This window comes from Danio rerio, chromosome 18 (assembly GCF_049306965.1).
Source record: "Danio rerio strain Tuebingen ecotype United States chromosome 18, GRCz12tu, whole genome shotgun sequence".
NCBI classification, from domain to species: Eukaryota; Metazoa; Chordata; class Actinopteri; order Cypriniformes; family Danionidae; genus Danio; species Danio rerio.
The window spans coordinates 18,519,053-18,535,870 of NC_133193.1; the positions used below are offsets into that span (position 1 = coordinate 18,519,053).

The 16,818-nt window shown below is 34.7% G+C and overlaps 1 protein-coding gene across 17 annotated transcripts in view; it reads right to left on the bottom strand.

Moving 5' to 3' along the window:
* Positions 1 to 12,856, bottom strand: part of zc3h18 (zinc finger CCCH-type containing 18) — a 68,414-nt gene extending 55,558 nt beyond the window's left edge. For 8 of the 17 annotated variants that reach the window (XM_073929138.1, XM_073929136.1, XM_068214775.1 and 5 more), the window contains exons 1-7: positions 12,682 to 12,856; positions 9,468 to 10,378; positions 7,093 to 7,177; positions 4,609 to 4,772; positions 2,684 to 2,779; positions 333 to 493; positions 10 to 39 (exon numbers count right to left, since the gene is read on the bottom strand). In XM_073929138.1, coding sequence (XP_073785239.1) covers positions 10 to 39; positions 333 to 493; positions 2,684 to 2,779; positions 4,609 to 4,772; positions 7,093 to 7,177; positions 9,468 to 10,367 — 1,436 coding nt within the window. In that variant the 5' untranslated portion in view covers positions 10,368 to 10,378; positions 12,682 to 12,856. Of the gene's footprint in view, positions 1 to 9; positions 40 to 332; positions 494 to 2,683; positions 2,780 to 4,608; positions 4,810 to 7,060; positions 7,178 to 9,467; positions 10,379 to 12,336 lie in introns of those variants that run through there. The other 9 variants (XM_073929139.1, XM_073929137.1, XM_073929130.1 and 6 more) reach the window with 2 other exon arrangements.
* Between the last annotated feature and the right edge of the window lie 3,962 nt (positions 12,857 to 16,818).

The window sequence follows — 16,818 nt, forward strand, 5'->3', positions numbered from 1 at the left end:
GGTACTTACCCATAACCTGGCTCTCTAAACTCCATATCACTGCAATGCAATAAAAAGAGAAACATTTATATATAAACATTTCATTCATGAGTATTTTTAACAATAGGAATCCAAGATAAAATCAACATGAATAATCATGAAACAATGCTACTGTATGTGATTCATCTTTAATTAGCAAAATGCTGCTACAACATCATGACATCTAAAAACTATTCAAAAAGAAAAGGAAAAACAATACTTTAGAAGGAAAATCAGTAGGATTTCCAGTGATCTGTGACTTAAGACAACAAGCGGAAAAGATGACACTGTGATAAATCACTGTTAGGTCATACCCAGCATCTCTGATCTCTCTAGTAATGCGATAACCACCGCGTTCCCTGAAGAAGTCGTTTTCTTTGTCGAAATCTCGATCATCTTCGCCGATGGTCACGGTGAAACGTTTTTCCTCAAAATCTGGCTCCTGCTCTTTACGTATGGTGGCTTTTTTTAACACCTGAACGAAAGCATTTGTTTTTGTAGTTAGATGCATTGAACTCTCCTATTTACCAAGTCTAAGCAGATGACAATGAATTTTTATTTAATGTCACATAAGAAACAAAGGCTACTTTCATGGTAAGAACATTTCATTAATAAATATACAATCAAAAACAACAAACAAATGAATACAGAAATTAGATAATATTTTTAGTGTTAATACATGATAAAAATTGAAAGAATGTCCTTATGACAGTTTATTTTATAAAAAACTCTTCTGCACTCAGGACAGTCCTGTAGAATGTGTTTTACAGTAGGAGGAACTGTGCAGACCAAACACTAAGTAGGGTCTTTACCTTTAAACAAGAAACCAGGAGTTATTCTTGTATGTCCGATACGACATTGGTAAAACCAATTGATCAAATAGAATCTTAAAGGTCTTAAATGTATAAGCAAACTAAATTTACTCGACCGATCTCAGCTGCCCTAAACCAACAGTATTGGTGATTAAACTCACCGGCCACTTTATTAGGTTCACCTTACTAGTACTGGGTAAGACCCACTTTTGCCTTCAGAACTGCCTTAATCCTTTGTAGTGTAGATTCAACAAGGTACTGGAAATATTCCTCAGAGATTTTGTCCCATATTGACATGATAGCATATAGCAGTTGCTGCAGATTTGTTGCATCTATTATGCGAATCTCCCATTCCACCAAATCCTAAAGGTGCTCTATTGGATTGAGACCTGGTGACTGTGGGGGCCATAGGACTACAGTGAACTCATTGTCATGTTCAAGGAAACCAGTCTGAGTTGATTCACGCTTTATGACATGGCGCGTTATCTTGCTGAATGTAGCCATCAGAAGATGGGTACACTGTGGTCATAAAGGGATGGATATGGTCAGCAACAATACTTAAGTAGCCTGTGGAGTTGACACTATGCTCAATTAGTACTAATGGGCCTAAAGTGAGCCAAGAAAATATCCCCCACACCATTACACAACCACTACCACCACCACCAGCCTAAGCCGTTGATACAAGGCAGGATGGACCTATGCTTTCATGTTGTTGACGCCAAATTCTGATTCTACCATCCGAATGTTACAATAGATATCGAGATTCATCAGACCAGGCAATCCAATCTTTTATTGTGGAATTTTGTTGAGCCTGTGTGAATTGTAGCCTCAGTTTCCTGTTCTTAGCTGACAGGAGTGGTACCCGGTGTGGTCTTCTGCTGCTTTAGCCCATCCACCTCAAGACTGGATATGTTGTGCATTCAGAGATGATCTTCTGCATACCTCGGTTGTAACGAGTGGTTATTTGAGTTACTGTTGCCTTTCTGTCAGCTCGAACCAGTCTGGCCATTCCCCTCTGACCTCTGGCATCAACAAGGTATTTGCGCCCACAGAACTGCCGCTCACTGTATATTTTCTCTTTCTCGCCATTCTCTGTAAACCCTAGAAATGGTTGTGCATAAAAATCCCAGTAGATCAGCAGTTTCTGAAATACTCAGACCAGCCTGTCTGGCACCAACAACCATGCCACGTTCAAAGTCACTTAAATCACCTTTCTTCCCCATTCTAATGCTCGGTTTGAACTGCAGCAGATCGTCTTGAACATGTCTACATGCCTAAATGCATCGAGTTGCTGCCATGTGATTGGCTGATTAGAAATTTGCGTTGAGCAGTTGGGCACCTAATAATAATAGAACCTTTAACAGTACCTAATAAAGTGGCCAGTGAGTTTATACATTTATTTTTATGTTAATTCACCAGTACATGTAAGCTTTTTGATCACATTAGTTTTTTTCATCTTACATTAACATACATGTTTACATATTTTCTCATACATGTTTCTCAAACATGCCCAATAAGTTTTTAACTTGCAGTCTTAATGTTAGAATGTCAAGTAGTCAAGTAATAGTTAAGTTTTTTTTCTGGTTCAAAAATCCTTAAAATCAACGTGATTACTCTAATATCAGGTATTCTAATACATTTGTTTAAGCACTGTATATCATCTTAGCTCAGCTAGGAGCTTGTGATCACAAAACCACTGCAGAACACAATACACTCATTTGAATAAAGGAGTTTCCCATGCAAAACTCCTTATTGTATAATATTGCTTAACTAGGACAGGTGCTTTTTAAAATCGATGCAAAAAATAATACATCCAAAAAACTAATGAAAAAGAATGGAGTTGATCATTGTACCTCTTTGGCATGTCTAAGGCCTCGTTCCCAGGCGCTCTCCACTGGAGGATCTAGAGGAGGAGGTGGAGGAGGCAGCTCTTCCACAGCCGGAGCTCCCTATAGAAAAGATTATTCATATGTTCAGTTGCAGCTACAAATTATATCATAAATCCAGCTTTCCAAACAGCGTTTCATCTTATCCTGAATCACTACAGTGAGTCTGCAATAGGCAAGTATATCTGTATTATACTAGCAAAATATATTTTTAATATTTGCTCAATATCTGTGAGAAAATTAGCCGCGGATCCAATGCTCATCCACAGGAAGCATTTAGTTTATTTTTGATAATTGCTAGAGTGCCAAAAGTTTCAAACCGCAGCTTTACCTGCTCCAGACTGATTGAGTATAATTCATTTAAATTACATTTTATATACATGAAAGAATGATTTGATCACTAACTCGCAGAGATTTGCTTGTTTCATTACTAGATTAACAAATTTACTCAAATTGTATTGCCATGCCAGTGGGTAGAGAGAAGTAATATTAAAAAAATATTGTATCATTGGGTCAAAAATCATATAATAATTGTTTTATTATTACTTGTCTCTAGCTGCTGGCAAGACAATAAAATTGAGTAAACCCCCTTTTGAAGGTTCAATTCATGATTCAAATGCAGTTTGTATCAATTTCATTCTTATTCATGATCACAGACATACAGTAAGTGTTCATAAATGAACTAAAGTCACAGGATTTGTGGCAATTTGACTGTGACAGAAATTATTTTCTGTGGTTGAAAATGATTAAATATTGAAGTGGTATCATATATACGCATGCCAACTGCTCTCTTTGGATCAGCAGCAGCATGAATACAGATCTGAATGTTCCAATATAGCTTTAATACATCACTAAATCATTTAGATTGCATTGTATCGAATTTTAATTAAAGCCATTTCAGTTTCAGGTGTCTTCCATATCTTTTTGATAGCTTTTAATGTGCAATTTTGAAATGTAATGTAATTTTATTCCTCAATGCATCTTTTTGTGATATTTTTAATTGCTGTAAAAGAATCTTGAATTCATTGGCACCTTCATGACAAACACAATTCAGAATAACTCAAATACAATCAATACAACAAAATCCACTCAAATAAACAAACGCAAGTTGTTTACATCAGATGTTTTACATTAATATATGATACAAATTTGGAATTATTTAGAAACAAGACAGAGTTGGTAAAATTTTAAGGCAATTAAAAGAGTGAAAAATAATTTAAAATCTTTATTAACATGGCTATTTCATGACCAGATGGTTACCCTAATGAAGGCAAGTGTTTGCTGAAACGCGTAGGTGCTTTTGTAATGTAATATAAGCTTATTAATAAAGGCTTTCAAATAATTTTTTCCACTTTTTTTTTAGTTTCTTGGACATAATTATGCTGTTTATCTTTATGTATCCCTTACCCAATGAGCACTGACACATTAGATACCCCTGAAGCACTTTTTGATTTTAGATTTTTAAGACCAGGTTGGAGTTAGAATGGAGACCAAACTCTTACAACAATTTATACCTGCCAACACTCGTTTTCCTGGGAGTCTCCCGTATTTCAGACCCATCTCCCGTATTGTTCTGTCTCTTGGAAACCTCGGGAATTCCACCGATTTTAGTACAGTCTGGGTAGCTTTTTGGTTAAGTCCCCATGCGCACCGAACCTCTCTCTCACCACCTCTTCACTTTCTGTGCACCTCCCCCCCCCCCCCCCCCCCCGCTTTTTTTTTTTATTTTCCACTCCGCACACCCCCAGATATAATCTTCTGGATTTTATGATCCAAATGTTGCCAGGTATGTAATAATCAACTTTGCAGCTTTAAGCTTAGTCAAAATTTAAGCTTGATTTTTAACTCAGGAAAAATAAAATAGTGTAATGAAAATTAAAACAGATGGATACCCAGGGGTTAGCAGGCATAAGGGGGTGAGGCCCGCCACCTGCTGCTCCTCCCGGAGGGGCTCCATTTGGAGAGAAGGGGTCTGGCTTGGAGATGAGTGAATAGTTGCCTTTATCATTGACTCCTGGATGGATAAATCTACAGATCATCCCCCATGTGCAGTTACCTGTCAGAAAAACAAGGTAGCTTTTAAAAAAAAAAAACTATTTAACATCTTTACAATCTAACTAGATACAATATTAAAACATTACTACTACCAACATTTAAACACCTTGCTTTTACCCAATTATCAGCAAGATGTTTTCAAATAAATTACAATTATACCATTTAGTACAGTCAGTAATAATTTCATACTGTTTTTATATAGGTACAGGTTAGTTAGTTATTTAATTCCTTATATAAAGGATAATGGAACATTAATTATATATTTTCTTTTTTATATAGTAATATGAAACAAAGTGTGCACTTTACAAATATTCTTTACATGCACAGCTGAAGTCAGAATTATTAGCCGCCTGTTAAATTTTAATTCTTTTATAATTTTCCCCATGATGAACAGAGAGAACAGCTTTCTAAATATAAGTTTTAATAACTGATTTCTTTTATCTTTGCCATGATGACGGTTTCTAATCTTTTACTAGACATTTTTCAAGATGCTAGTATTCAGCTTAAAGTGCAATTTTAAAGGCTTAAGTAAGTTAATTAGATTAACTAGGCAAGTTATTGTACAACAATGGTTTGTTATGTAGCCAATTGAAAAGAAATATTGCTTAAGGGGGCTAACAATATTGACGTTAATCGTTAATTTCAGCTAAAATCAAAACCAATACGATTTTCTCTAGAATAAATAATTTTAGCAGAAATACTGTAAAAATTGCCACTTGAGAAATATTTGAAAAATAATAAATACTTACCAGAGGGCTAATAAATTTGCCCTTAATTGTAAACAACATACTTTCTGTAATTTTAATCAAAATCCAAATTAGGATGTAGGATGGATCTCTGATCCATACAAGTACATATAGCAACATTTTAAATAATAACAAAGCAGTAATATCAAAGCCCCTATGTGCTGTGAAGAAAGATACGGTATTAAATTACTCCCCCTAGTGTTGTAATTTAGGCATACAGAAAACAAAAGCGCATGCACATTTCATGCAAATCAAACTTGCACAAAATTCCTTGATGATAACTGGCTTTGTAATACAGCCTTGAGCTAAAGCTAAAACTTGAGCTAAAACTTAAAATATGAAAGTATATCAAAGTTAGTTAGATGAGGCATTTAATTTAGAAAGGTTGTTTGTTTACATTAAAGGTTCAGGACACCCTGGAGAACTTTTTTTTATATATTAACAGATTTGTGTGTGTTGAGTCATCAGTTAAGACAATGTTAGCACCTGTCAGCTTTAATTGTGGGGAAAACTGGATAATTTCGTGCTTTTGTCAGCTAATTTCAGCTTCCGGGTTTAAAAATGATTTTTGGGGCGGGATCAAAATTGGCAACGTAGCGAAGTACCGCAAGTGCAATGATGACGCGTCGGTTTCTCATTATAATTCAAAGCTGAGTTTCCTTATCCTATGAGAAGAGCCGACTGCTTAATTATTCATGAGAGCACGACAGCACGTGCTTTCCGAAGGCAAGGCAGACGCAGACCAGTGCCAAGCTCAAGCTGTGAAACACGGACCCACGGCACTCAGTAGTCGTTTATGAAGGCTCGTATGTGTTTGTTTCCATGATCCACAGGGTTTGTTGCATGTTTTTCCCTGCGATCCTGTCAGGGCCGATCATACAGCAAAGCTGTATGTGTGATGCAAGCATTTTTGTCGGAAGAGCAGCACGAGAATTGGAGAATGGCGGATGTTGTCTTGTATCAGGAGTTCATTCACATTCAGACACATCGCCGTGCTGCTGTGTTTGCCTAAATCCTCCAGATTACCAGCAGGACTAAAAGTTAAAATACACAGGTCAGGAGACCTGCTCCACTGAGTCTGCATTTAGATCTATGATTCAGACTCGGGGATTGAGGGAGAAGTCCTCATTTATAGTGTTTATATGAACGATTATCTTTATAATGATATAAATTGTGGTTGTCTGTATATGAAATTACGAATAACAAATGTAGCAGGGCATTAAATTACTGTTTATTTCTTTGCATTTTAACTTTGTAAACTATAAACTCATGCGTCTCCTCACGGTGTGTCTCAATTTGTGAGCTAACAGCCATCAACAGTTATTCGCTTCCCTTCTCCCCTGCTGGCCACGCCCACTCCTGCCCTATGTTCGCGGAGCTCCACGCCCATTAATCATGCATCTTTTGAAAAAATTCTGAAGTAGACTTTAACCGAAAGTGGGGGGTGTCATGGCCCTTTAAACGGTGTAATAATATGTATGACAGGCCTATTTAATTAATTACTTCATATTCTTGTTTTTATGTGTTGACCCAAATCGTTCACCTTAACATTCCCATACATTGTAACAAAACTACCTTTCATGAAAAACCTGCAGATGGGTCGGGGTCTGATCTTTCGATCCATAGGGTCTTTCACCTCTCCTTCTTCAAGATCATCATCCTGAAATAAACAGGAAAGACTTTGGTTACCGATGTGCATTTAATCATTTGGCAGATGAGTTCAAAGTAGTAATAGAAAATTAGAGTGATAGAAGTAATCAAAGCAACTATGGGTGTGTGTATACAGGTTTATATACTGTATTGTACTTTTTGCACTAAATACTGCTTTGCATCTGCACAAGTCTAGTTTGCATTCGCTGTGCCCATAGGTGTAACTGTGTTGTTTACAAGCGTTTATTTTTATCTTGTATATTTAGATTATATTATATGTGTAATTGTATTTATTGTAGCTTTTTTATACAACTTTTTGAATTAATATTATCTGTTATGCACCTAGGGTCTGAGAGTAACGCAATTTTGATTCTCTGTATGTCCAGTACATGTGGTTGAATTGACAATAAAGCAGACTTTGACTTTGATGTAGTTTACAGCAGTAGTTCCCAAAGTAAGGGTTGGGACCCCCTGGTGGGTCCTGGGACAATGACAGGGGGTCGCTTGGTGATTTCCAAAATCAAATAAATTCTATTAAACAATTAGAATTACCAGATTTTACCCATAACCCACAGAAGAAGAAAAATGCAGTTTTTAATAGTAAAAAACAATAACATGGAAATGAAAAGCAATCAGCCTTTAAATATTTTTTTCATTGGATTGGTGTGTTTATCAATCCTATAAAAATCCAATAGTACATCCATTTGTAAATATCACCATATTTAACTACACTTAAACCCGTCTCCTGCACTTGCTGCTATTGCACTCCTGGTTAGACCTAAACTGCATTTCGTTGATTTTTACATGTGTAATGACAATAAAGTCGAATCTAATCTAATCCAATCTAATCTTTACGTTAGATTAACAACACAGCCATAGTGTCAGCTGCAGCAGATTGATTTTATAGCACAAGTTTAAACTTTGAAACCTTTATGGCAATCAAATACATTAAAAATAAATACAGGCCACAACTGAACATTCAGAATGATCTCCAAATGGTCTCCAAACTTAAACAAAGAATAGATTTGTGCTGAAAGCATTGTGTCTACCAGTCTCATAAGTTGAGGTAAATATAAAATTAAACAAATTAATTAAATGACTATTAAAATTATATGGTTGTTATGCTGTCAATTTTCTCGTGTTTATATAGGGCTATTGTTGTGTGAGCAATACTTGTATATTTATAACCACCTTCAAGGAATTTGGGGGTCATGAGTCACTGGCATTGTTATTTAAGTGGTTGCGGGCTGAAAAATTTGGGATGCTGGCATGGGTATGACTTAGTTGTATTCTATTAAGGGATTTTACGTCAATATAATTTAAATGAAAACTGTAATCCAAAATGATTAATATCATACTTAACAGGGTCTTTTGAAACGCAATATTTACCACAGGGTGGCTGAAGGAGTAGGACTGTACAATTAGGAGTTTTCACAGTATGAAAAACATTACGTCTATGGTGTGTCCCTGTAAATCATGTATACAAGTATGTGTGTGTGTGAAAAAATTCAAATGTTGATAAAGATCTTTAGACAATTTTTAGTTTTCAGTTAAATCTAAGGGACGTTTGGAACCAATCAAATGTATTTGTTTTTAAACTAACATCTTTAATCTGCAAACAGACAGAAAATGTTAAAAAAATGTTTTAATTATGGCTTTTACATTGTTACACAACATTCACACCAAATAAATGCTCTGAGCTCTGTATTTAAAGACTCCTGAAAAACATGAATCACACATCATTTTCAACTTTGATACTAATGTTAAATATTTCTTAAGCATCAAATCAATCTGTGACACTTGGGATAGAGTAATAACCACAAATTAAAGAAAAATTAGCTTTGCAATAAAAGGAATACATTTTATTTAAAATATGTTTAAAAATATTGTTTTAAATATTAACATACATCATTTTACTATGATATTTACGGCGATTACATTGTTATTTTTTTAGCACATTATTGTTTTTCATTTACAAAATGCTACCAACTCTAAAATTTTAGTAAAATGTCTAATTTAAATATAAATTAATACATTATGTGATGAGTTCATATTCAAAGAAGAAGTATTTTCTATTTTTAGCTTAAAAGTAGTGCAATTTGTTATAATAATAAAAAAAACTAAATATTGCATTCAATGGCTCCCTCTACTGTTACAACCTGGCTATACAATACAAGCAAAAAACCCTCATGCACAAACTTCCACAAATGCTGTCTGGTTGCATCAAAACCAAAATAATATTAATAAAACAAAAAAACAATATTAATCTGCAAAGTCACAAATGATTTCAGTATACTTACATCTATCTCTCCCTCATCGATCTCTCCATCATCCTCTTCTTTCTTTTTATCACGGAACGAATCTCTCCTCCCTCCTTCCCTCGAGTCCTCAGATTTTCTCAGGGGTGTGTCTCTGTTATCCGGAGGCAGAATGGGTTTCCTTTCCTTCCTCTTGCGCCTCTTTTCCTCCTCTTCGTCCTCCTCCTCTTCATCTTCTCCATCCTCCCCTACAGCAGGCTTCTCTGGCTCGTCTTCCTCAGGAGCAGCAGCGCTCGGCTCCTCTGGAACCTCTTCATCATAATCCAGCTCGTGTTCATCCAGATCTCTGGACACAGAAGACTCATCCTTCAGATCGCTCACAACCATCGCCGCTCTCCTCCGCCGCCTTCTCTCCTCTTCCTCATCCTCCTCTTCCTCAAGCTCTGCCTGGCCAAGGCCGGATTTGGTTGTCGTCTCATCTTCTTCCTCCTCCTCATCATCATCTCCTCGCTCTTCCTCTGCTGGAGTAAATGGTCGCTCATGTTCTGCCGCTGGCGAAACAGGATCTGGAGATCTTGGCGTCTCTAGGATTTCCTCCTCAGGAGACTTGATAGCCTTCTGCGCGATTTCTTGAACCCTCAAAGCACCCTCTTGTTGGTGGATGTCTTCTCTCTCCTCCCGGTCCAACTTGTAATCTTCCACATCCGAAAGCTCCTCTGGATCTTCTCGGCCAGCAGGCTGCCTGTCTCTGTCCTCAGAGTCTGAGTCTCCTCCATGCTCCGGGACTTCATTTTCATCGTCATTCAAGAGCTCACTGTCTGATACTCCCTTGTCTGCTTCTGCTGGGGACTCAGGCGACTCCAGCAGCTCATTGTCAGAGAGACCCTTCTCCTCCTCCTCGGGAGACTGCGGGGACTGGGTCGGGCTCTCAGGTGTATCCATTAGCAAGAACTCTGAAAAGGATATTCAACAACAGACAGAGTTTGTTTGTTTTAAAAATAAAAAAAGATGAAAAACATGTAACATTTAAAACAGTTTAACTTTGTCACTCACAAAAAATCATAATAAAAAATACATACTAAAATTAGGAATAACAAAATGTTTAATTAAATTAAAAACGAGTCACTGTTAAACAGCTAACATTATTTATAATCAAAAACAATTACAAATATTTATTTTTGATCAAATATTAAAAAGCTTCAAGGTAGCATTAAAATATATTTAAGAAAAACACAAAATATTAAGATACAAAACAATTTTGGTTAATATCTTAGATACTAAACTGACAGTTAAAATACTAATTTGCAGCATAAATAATACCTACTGTTGCACATGTGTAAAACAAATCTAAACAACACAGTGAAATGTCTCTTAACTTCATTTAGTAAATATTTTTTTATATTGTCTAGTAGTTCTTCTAATTGTTATATATATATATATAGTGCTCAGCATAAGGTACAGCCCATTTTGAAAATTAATATTTTCAACCATTTCTCAGTGAATTTAGGCAATTTATTTTGGTGCATTTGAACAAAACAGATTTATTCAACAGATAATTTAATAAAATAATATTTTAGTTACCAAACATATTTAGAAATTGAAAGAGAATACAATAAATCCATGCTAAATATTGCAAAAACACTTTACAACTAAATTAAAAACAAATTTTTTTTGCACAACCAACACACACACTTAAAAATTAAAGCTATTTTATTATATTTAAAGTAGGGCTGCATGATATGGAAAAAATCTGAAATTTGACATTTTCAATTATCTGTCATATATATTGCGATATTCATATAATTTCAGCAGATGACTTGAATACCACTTTATGGAATTAAATCATTCATTTAGATTTATTGGGTTAATCTTGTGGCAGAGTGAATCAAACAAATTGCAAGCATAAATAAGATAAGATTTTGTAAAGACAAAAGTGAAATATGCAGATTTCCAGAGAATCAAACAGTAGTCAAATATTCAGGTACAGTAATTAAATTATTAAATGCAATGTAAAATAATACAAGTCTTTATTGCTGATCAATCATAATCCCAAATTATTGCAGATACTGCGATGTGACAACTGCAAATGCACACAATGCGATATTGATGCTGAAATGATATATTGAGCAGCCCTAATCTAAAAGAAACCAAACATATATTTTGAATATGTATTTACATATAATGCACTAATATTAGTTTATCATTTTTAAAAACAACTAAGTTCATTATCAAAAATGACATTAAGCTTACACTAATATCAAAATCAATAACAAAAATAAGGGAGTCGAAGCTTAAATACTCTGTAGGGTTGACATGACACTAAACAAAGCACTAAAACATATATTTCTATTGTTAACATTTAGAAACTAAGAAAAAAATTTAGATTTTGTAAACAGAAAAAAATACATACCAAAAATTAAGAATGACACAACATTTAAAAAAAATAAATAAAAAAAAAACTAGTTAAATGGCTAACACTATTTATAAACAAAACAATTACACATATTTGTATGTGATTGCATATTCAGAAACCAACATAAAATTTAATATATTTCTAAAAAGCTCAGAAAAATACAAAATAACTCAGGTCAAGTTATCTTTTAGACACCAAACTGACAATCAAAACACTTAAGATATTAAATTGGAATGAGGGTTGTGGCTAATACAAAGCTAACAGTTTCATCATTGTCACAACAACTTAAAATGAAGTGAAATAACGTTACAGCCAATATGACAATCGTATATAAATAGTCTTGCAAATAGACAATATTAAACGAGTTATTTACGTTCTTACCAGTTCTGCCACAACAACACACCTGCATTAGCCTGCTAGCGTAAAATAGCATAACCGCAATCAAAAGTTGCCATACCACACAAAGGCCAATCATTAAATTATCTGGAACTTGTTTACCTTCAGATTTAAGGCAATGGATTGGTGAGAGGGAGACAGACACACGTCTTACTAGCCGCTTTATCTTTAACGGGAGAGTTCGTTGATGGCGGTGCGGCTAACAGGCCCAAATCCTGCCCGCACACTAGAAAACGACACCATTTCCCACCTTTCCGACCGATCGCGCCGCTTAAACGTCAATAATAGCACTTAAATAACACGTACTTTACTTTCTAGGTCTAAATGCGTGAATTGCGCCACTGAACGACGTTTCTTCGGTGCACACGGGCTAAAATTGCATGCAACAATAAAGCGCTCCCTCCTGCACAACACACGGACATCGCGAATTAAAACACATTCGGTCACCTTTCAAAGCACTGAGTCTCGGGAGACTGGGGTCTTAGTGTTGGGAGTCACCCGGTCTCTCTCCTTGGGGTGACTGTGCTCAAACAATGTACGATCTGCTCGGGATTCTTATTTTTCTCTACCGGAAAAATGCATAAACCCTGCACGACACAGTGAGAGCGGCCATTACCCAGACGTCATCACATCGCGACCACATGATTTTTTTTACGTGAAGAAAGTAAGATGTTATTAAATTATTATGCCGAAATAATTAAATAGCCATATGTTGAATCCTGTAGAATACATAAAAAATACCGAGTAATATATTCATAATTTGAAAGAAATAATGAGGTCATACACAAAAGAGCAAAAATGATAGGCCTACTGGTATCTTTAAGTTAACTTTCATCTGTCAATTAAAGTTAGTTTGAATATTTATAGTTGAATATTTATTGTTGTTATTATTATTATTATTATTCAAACAAATAATACACTTAATAGGCCTACCTATCAACACTTATACAATTAACAGGTTTATTTACAGTTTTTCTCATTAGCTAAAACACAATTTCTGAGCTCTTGCTCCATTTTCGTACACTTTTACAGTTTTTTACAATTGCTATGACAGTTTTTTCAATACATTTAACAAGTTTCTTAAACTCTTAGCACGGTTCGCACAACATTCATCTTTGTGTGCTATACAATTAACACATTTCTTGTTGCTTTGATACAAAATGCATCCAGTTAACACCAATTTGAAATGCTTGAACTTCTTTTACACAAAAGCTCAACCAAGACCAAAACAAAATAAAGTCACAGTCAAATTTACAAATGCTTTCACGCATGCAGTGTGTACAGTTATGTTCTAAACACAACTTATATGGGCCAAAGTCAAAGTGAACAGCTGTTCATATTGTGAATTGAAACACAAATATATTCCCTGTATTTTATTCCATGGCCAATGAGAAACAGCTTATTGCTGTTGTGTAAATACATAAATCACAGCAGATTCCTAGTTATGTACCACACTCAGGTTTTTCCAATCACATAATCTAAAAATGGACTCTTTTGGCTGATCTTGTGTGGAAAAGGAACAACAAGAGAATTCTTCCCATGATGCCTTGCCAGAGAAGATATCAGGTGGGATGTGCATGAGAAGGTGGCCAAATGCAGAAGATTAATTTTGTATAATAATTGCGGTGCTTTTTCTGTTTGTATATCATGCAGTAATGTATTGTATTGAATTTCTACAGCAAAAGAAACATAATGCATGCATTTACTCAACCCAACAAAACAAAAGTGTAGAGAGGGTTTAAATATAAGGGTAGACCCGACACATAAAATAATGCAGTTTCTGTAATGTCAGCTGATGATAGTGTTTTTTGTCAATATGTTATGATTGACTAAATGTTCCTGTAAGATGAGAACATGTGTTAGTGTTTTAAGTAATTATTTGATTTTAAAACATGTTTGCAGTGTTTTGTTAGACATGGTTTATTGTGTTAGTTTATTATTGTATTTTTAGCATTAGTTTTGGGGTTTAGTTTACAATGTGTGATTTTAAACATGAAATGAACTGTTTTGCCAATTGTGTGTTTTAGGTGTGTTGATGCGTTAAGACTTTAGCAAACTTCTTAAATGTATTGAAAACACTGCCATTGTAAAAAAAACTGTAAATACAATGATTTATCTGCTGAGAGCGGGAACAGGTTCACTTTGAACACCAATCACGTGTAGAAACAGAAAGCGTACAGTAGCATAAAACAAAACCATAAACATACTGTAAGTAAAAATGTATGTTAGGTATATGTAAAGCAAAAGTATACTGTATTCTGGAGAATACAGTAAGAGAGCGTGGGGTCTCGGTTGGGAGAAGCGTCTATTACCTGGAGAAGCATCACATGGGTGTAGGGTTGGCCATCAAGGAGAGCCGGGCTGAGCAGGTTTCTTCTATTCTCATTCATTCATTCATTCATTCATTCATTCATTCATTCATTCATTCATTCATTCATTCATTTTCTTTTTTGGCTTAGTCCCTTTATTGATCTGGGGTCGCCACAGTGGATTGAACCGCCAACTTATCCAGCACGTTTTTACGCAGCGGATGCCCTTCCAGCCGCAACCCATCACTGGGAAACATCCATTCACACTCATTCACTCACATACACTACAAACAATTTAGCTTACCCAAATTACCTGTACTGCATGTCTTTGGACTTGTGGGGGAAACCGGAGCACCCAAAGGAAACCCACGTGAACGTGGGAAGAACATGCAGACTCCACACAGAAATGCCAACTAACCCAGCTGAGGCTCGAACCAGCGACCTTCTTGCTGTTAGGCAACAGCACTACCTACTGTGCCATCGTGTTGCCCCGTCTTCTATTCTTTTCTAAAGGAATTTAGAAATTAGGATATAGAAAAGGTGAATATTCTGTAGGTTCAAAACTACAAATTTTTTACCAGTTAGGTGGGGTTTGGCCCAGAACAGCCCAGTGTCCTGTCACTTTTTACCTATTTATAGGCCTATACTACAGAAAAAGCCATGATTGGTTAGTGATCAGTTACAGTTTTTTACAATGACAGTTTTTTTCTATACATTTAACAAGTTTCTTAAAGCACCAACACACCTAAAACACACAATTGGCAAAATGGTTAATTTCATACTCAAAATCACACATCATAAAATAAACCCCAAAACTAATGTTTAAAATACATGGTTTTACCATGTGAAATGGTTTAAGATATTGACGACAGACTCTACAATCAGTTAAATGAGGTCAAGCAACAGAGAACTTAGTTCAGCTAATGTGATTTAGTGTTTTAGCAATTGTTTTAGCAATTTAGCAGTTTACAAAAACTGTAATTGAATACTACTAATACTTACAGAATTACCTTCCAATACTAATACCTCCAGAATAAACTGACATATACCCAAACATGTATTGTTATCATCACAAGACCAATCAATCAATTAACTAAAAATAAACAAATATAAAAAAAACAACGTATGTAATAGTCTCAAATTTTAAAAAACGAAAAGTAATAAATGTCTGATTTAACAAAAAAAATCTTAACTGATTTAACAATCAATCAATAAATTAAAAAAAATAAATATAAAAGACAAAATATATGGAATAGTCTCAAATTGTGAATCAAAAAGAAAAGCATAAAAATGTACAAATTAGGTAAGAATAATTAATAAATGACTGATTTAACAAAATGACACAAAATAAAAATGAATGGAAAAAGTAATAGATCCTTAAAATAACTAATACTTTGCCAGGATTAACGCATTAGTATTAAAAAAAAACAAGCCCAAATCAAAATTGACCAAAATAATACTACAGTTAAAATAATTGTATAAAATATACAATTCAAAGTGAAATTAAAATGAACTTATACACTGGAATAATACCAAACAAATAAAAAGAAGGGACATTCTACCAGAAACATACATTTTTACTTGTAAAAATGTATGTTTCTGGTAGAATGTCCCTTCTTTTTATTTATACTTGTAAAAATGTGACGGGGCCTGACTTTTAAGCTTGTCGTCCTCAGAAAATCATATAAAAACATACTGTCAGCTTCTCCTCTGTCAAATGGTCACTTTCAAGTCATAGCCTTTTTTTTATAAAAATACACTTTTATTACACGTATTTTATGTTATATTTAATGCAAATGAGAAAGGACTGACAGAAACATGGGGACAATTGTAAATTAATTTGTATTATTTATTTGAAGAATTTATTTAATGTTTTTAATCAATTGATGTGAATGATATCAACTTAAACTTAGCTATTTCTGAAGTTTTTTCTTCTAATAAACAGTTTTTAGCATAACAAAATCATTAAAGCTGTAGGCTTAATTGGGCTTAGGACTAGGACAAGGACAATGACAGGGTTTGTACATTTGTAAAGTGTTTTTACTAAAGAAAAAAAAATCTGACAACCAAATGAATGACATATTTCTTAACTCACAGAAATCAGCCATCAGTCTATTTTAGAAATGTTTGGGATGAAATACTTTTTATTCACTGTGTTTTTTATTTCAGGAACAGATAATGTACATCTCTGGTAGAATGTCCAAGAAATTACAATGAATACTGAATTATGATTATAATCAGTAAATAAATGAATAAACACAGCCTACCACAATGA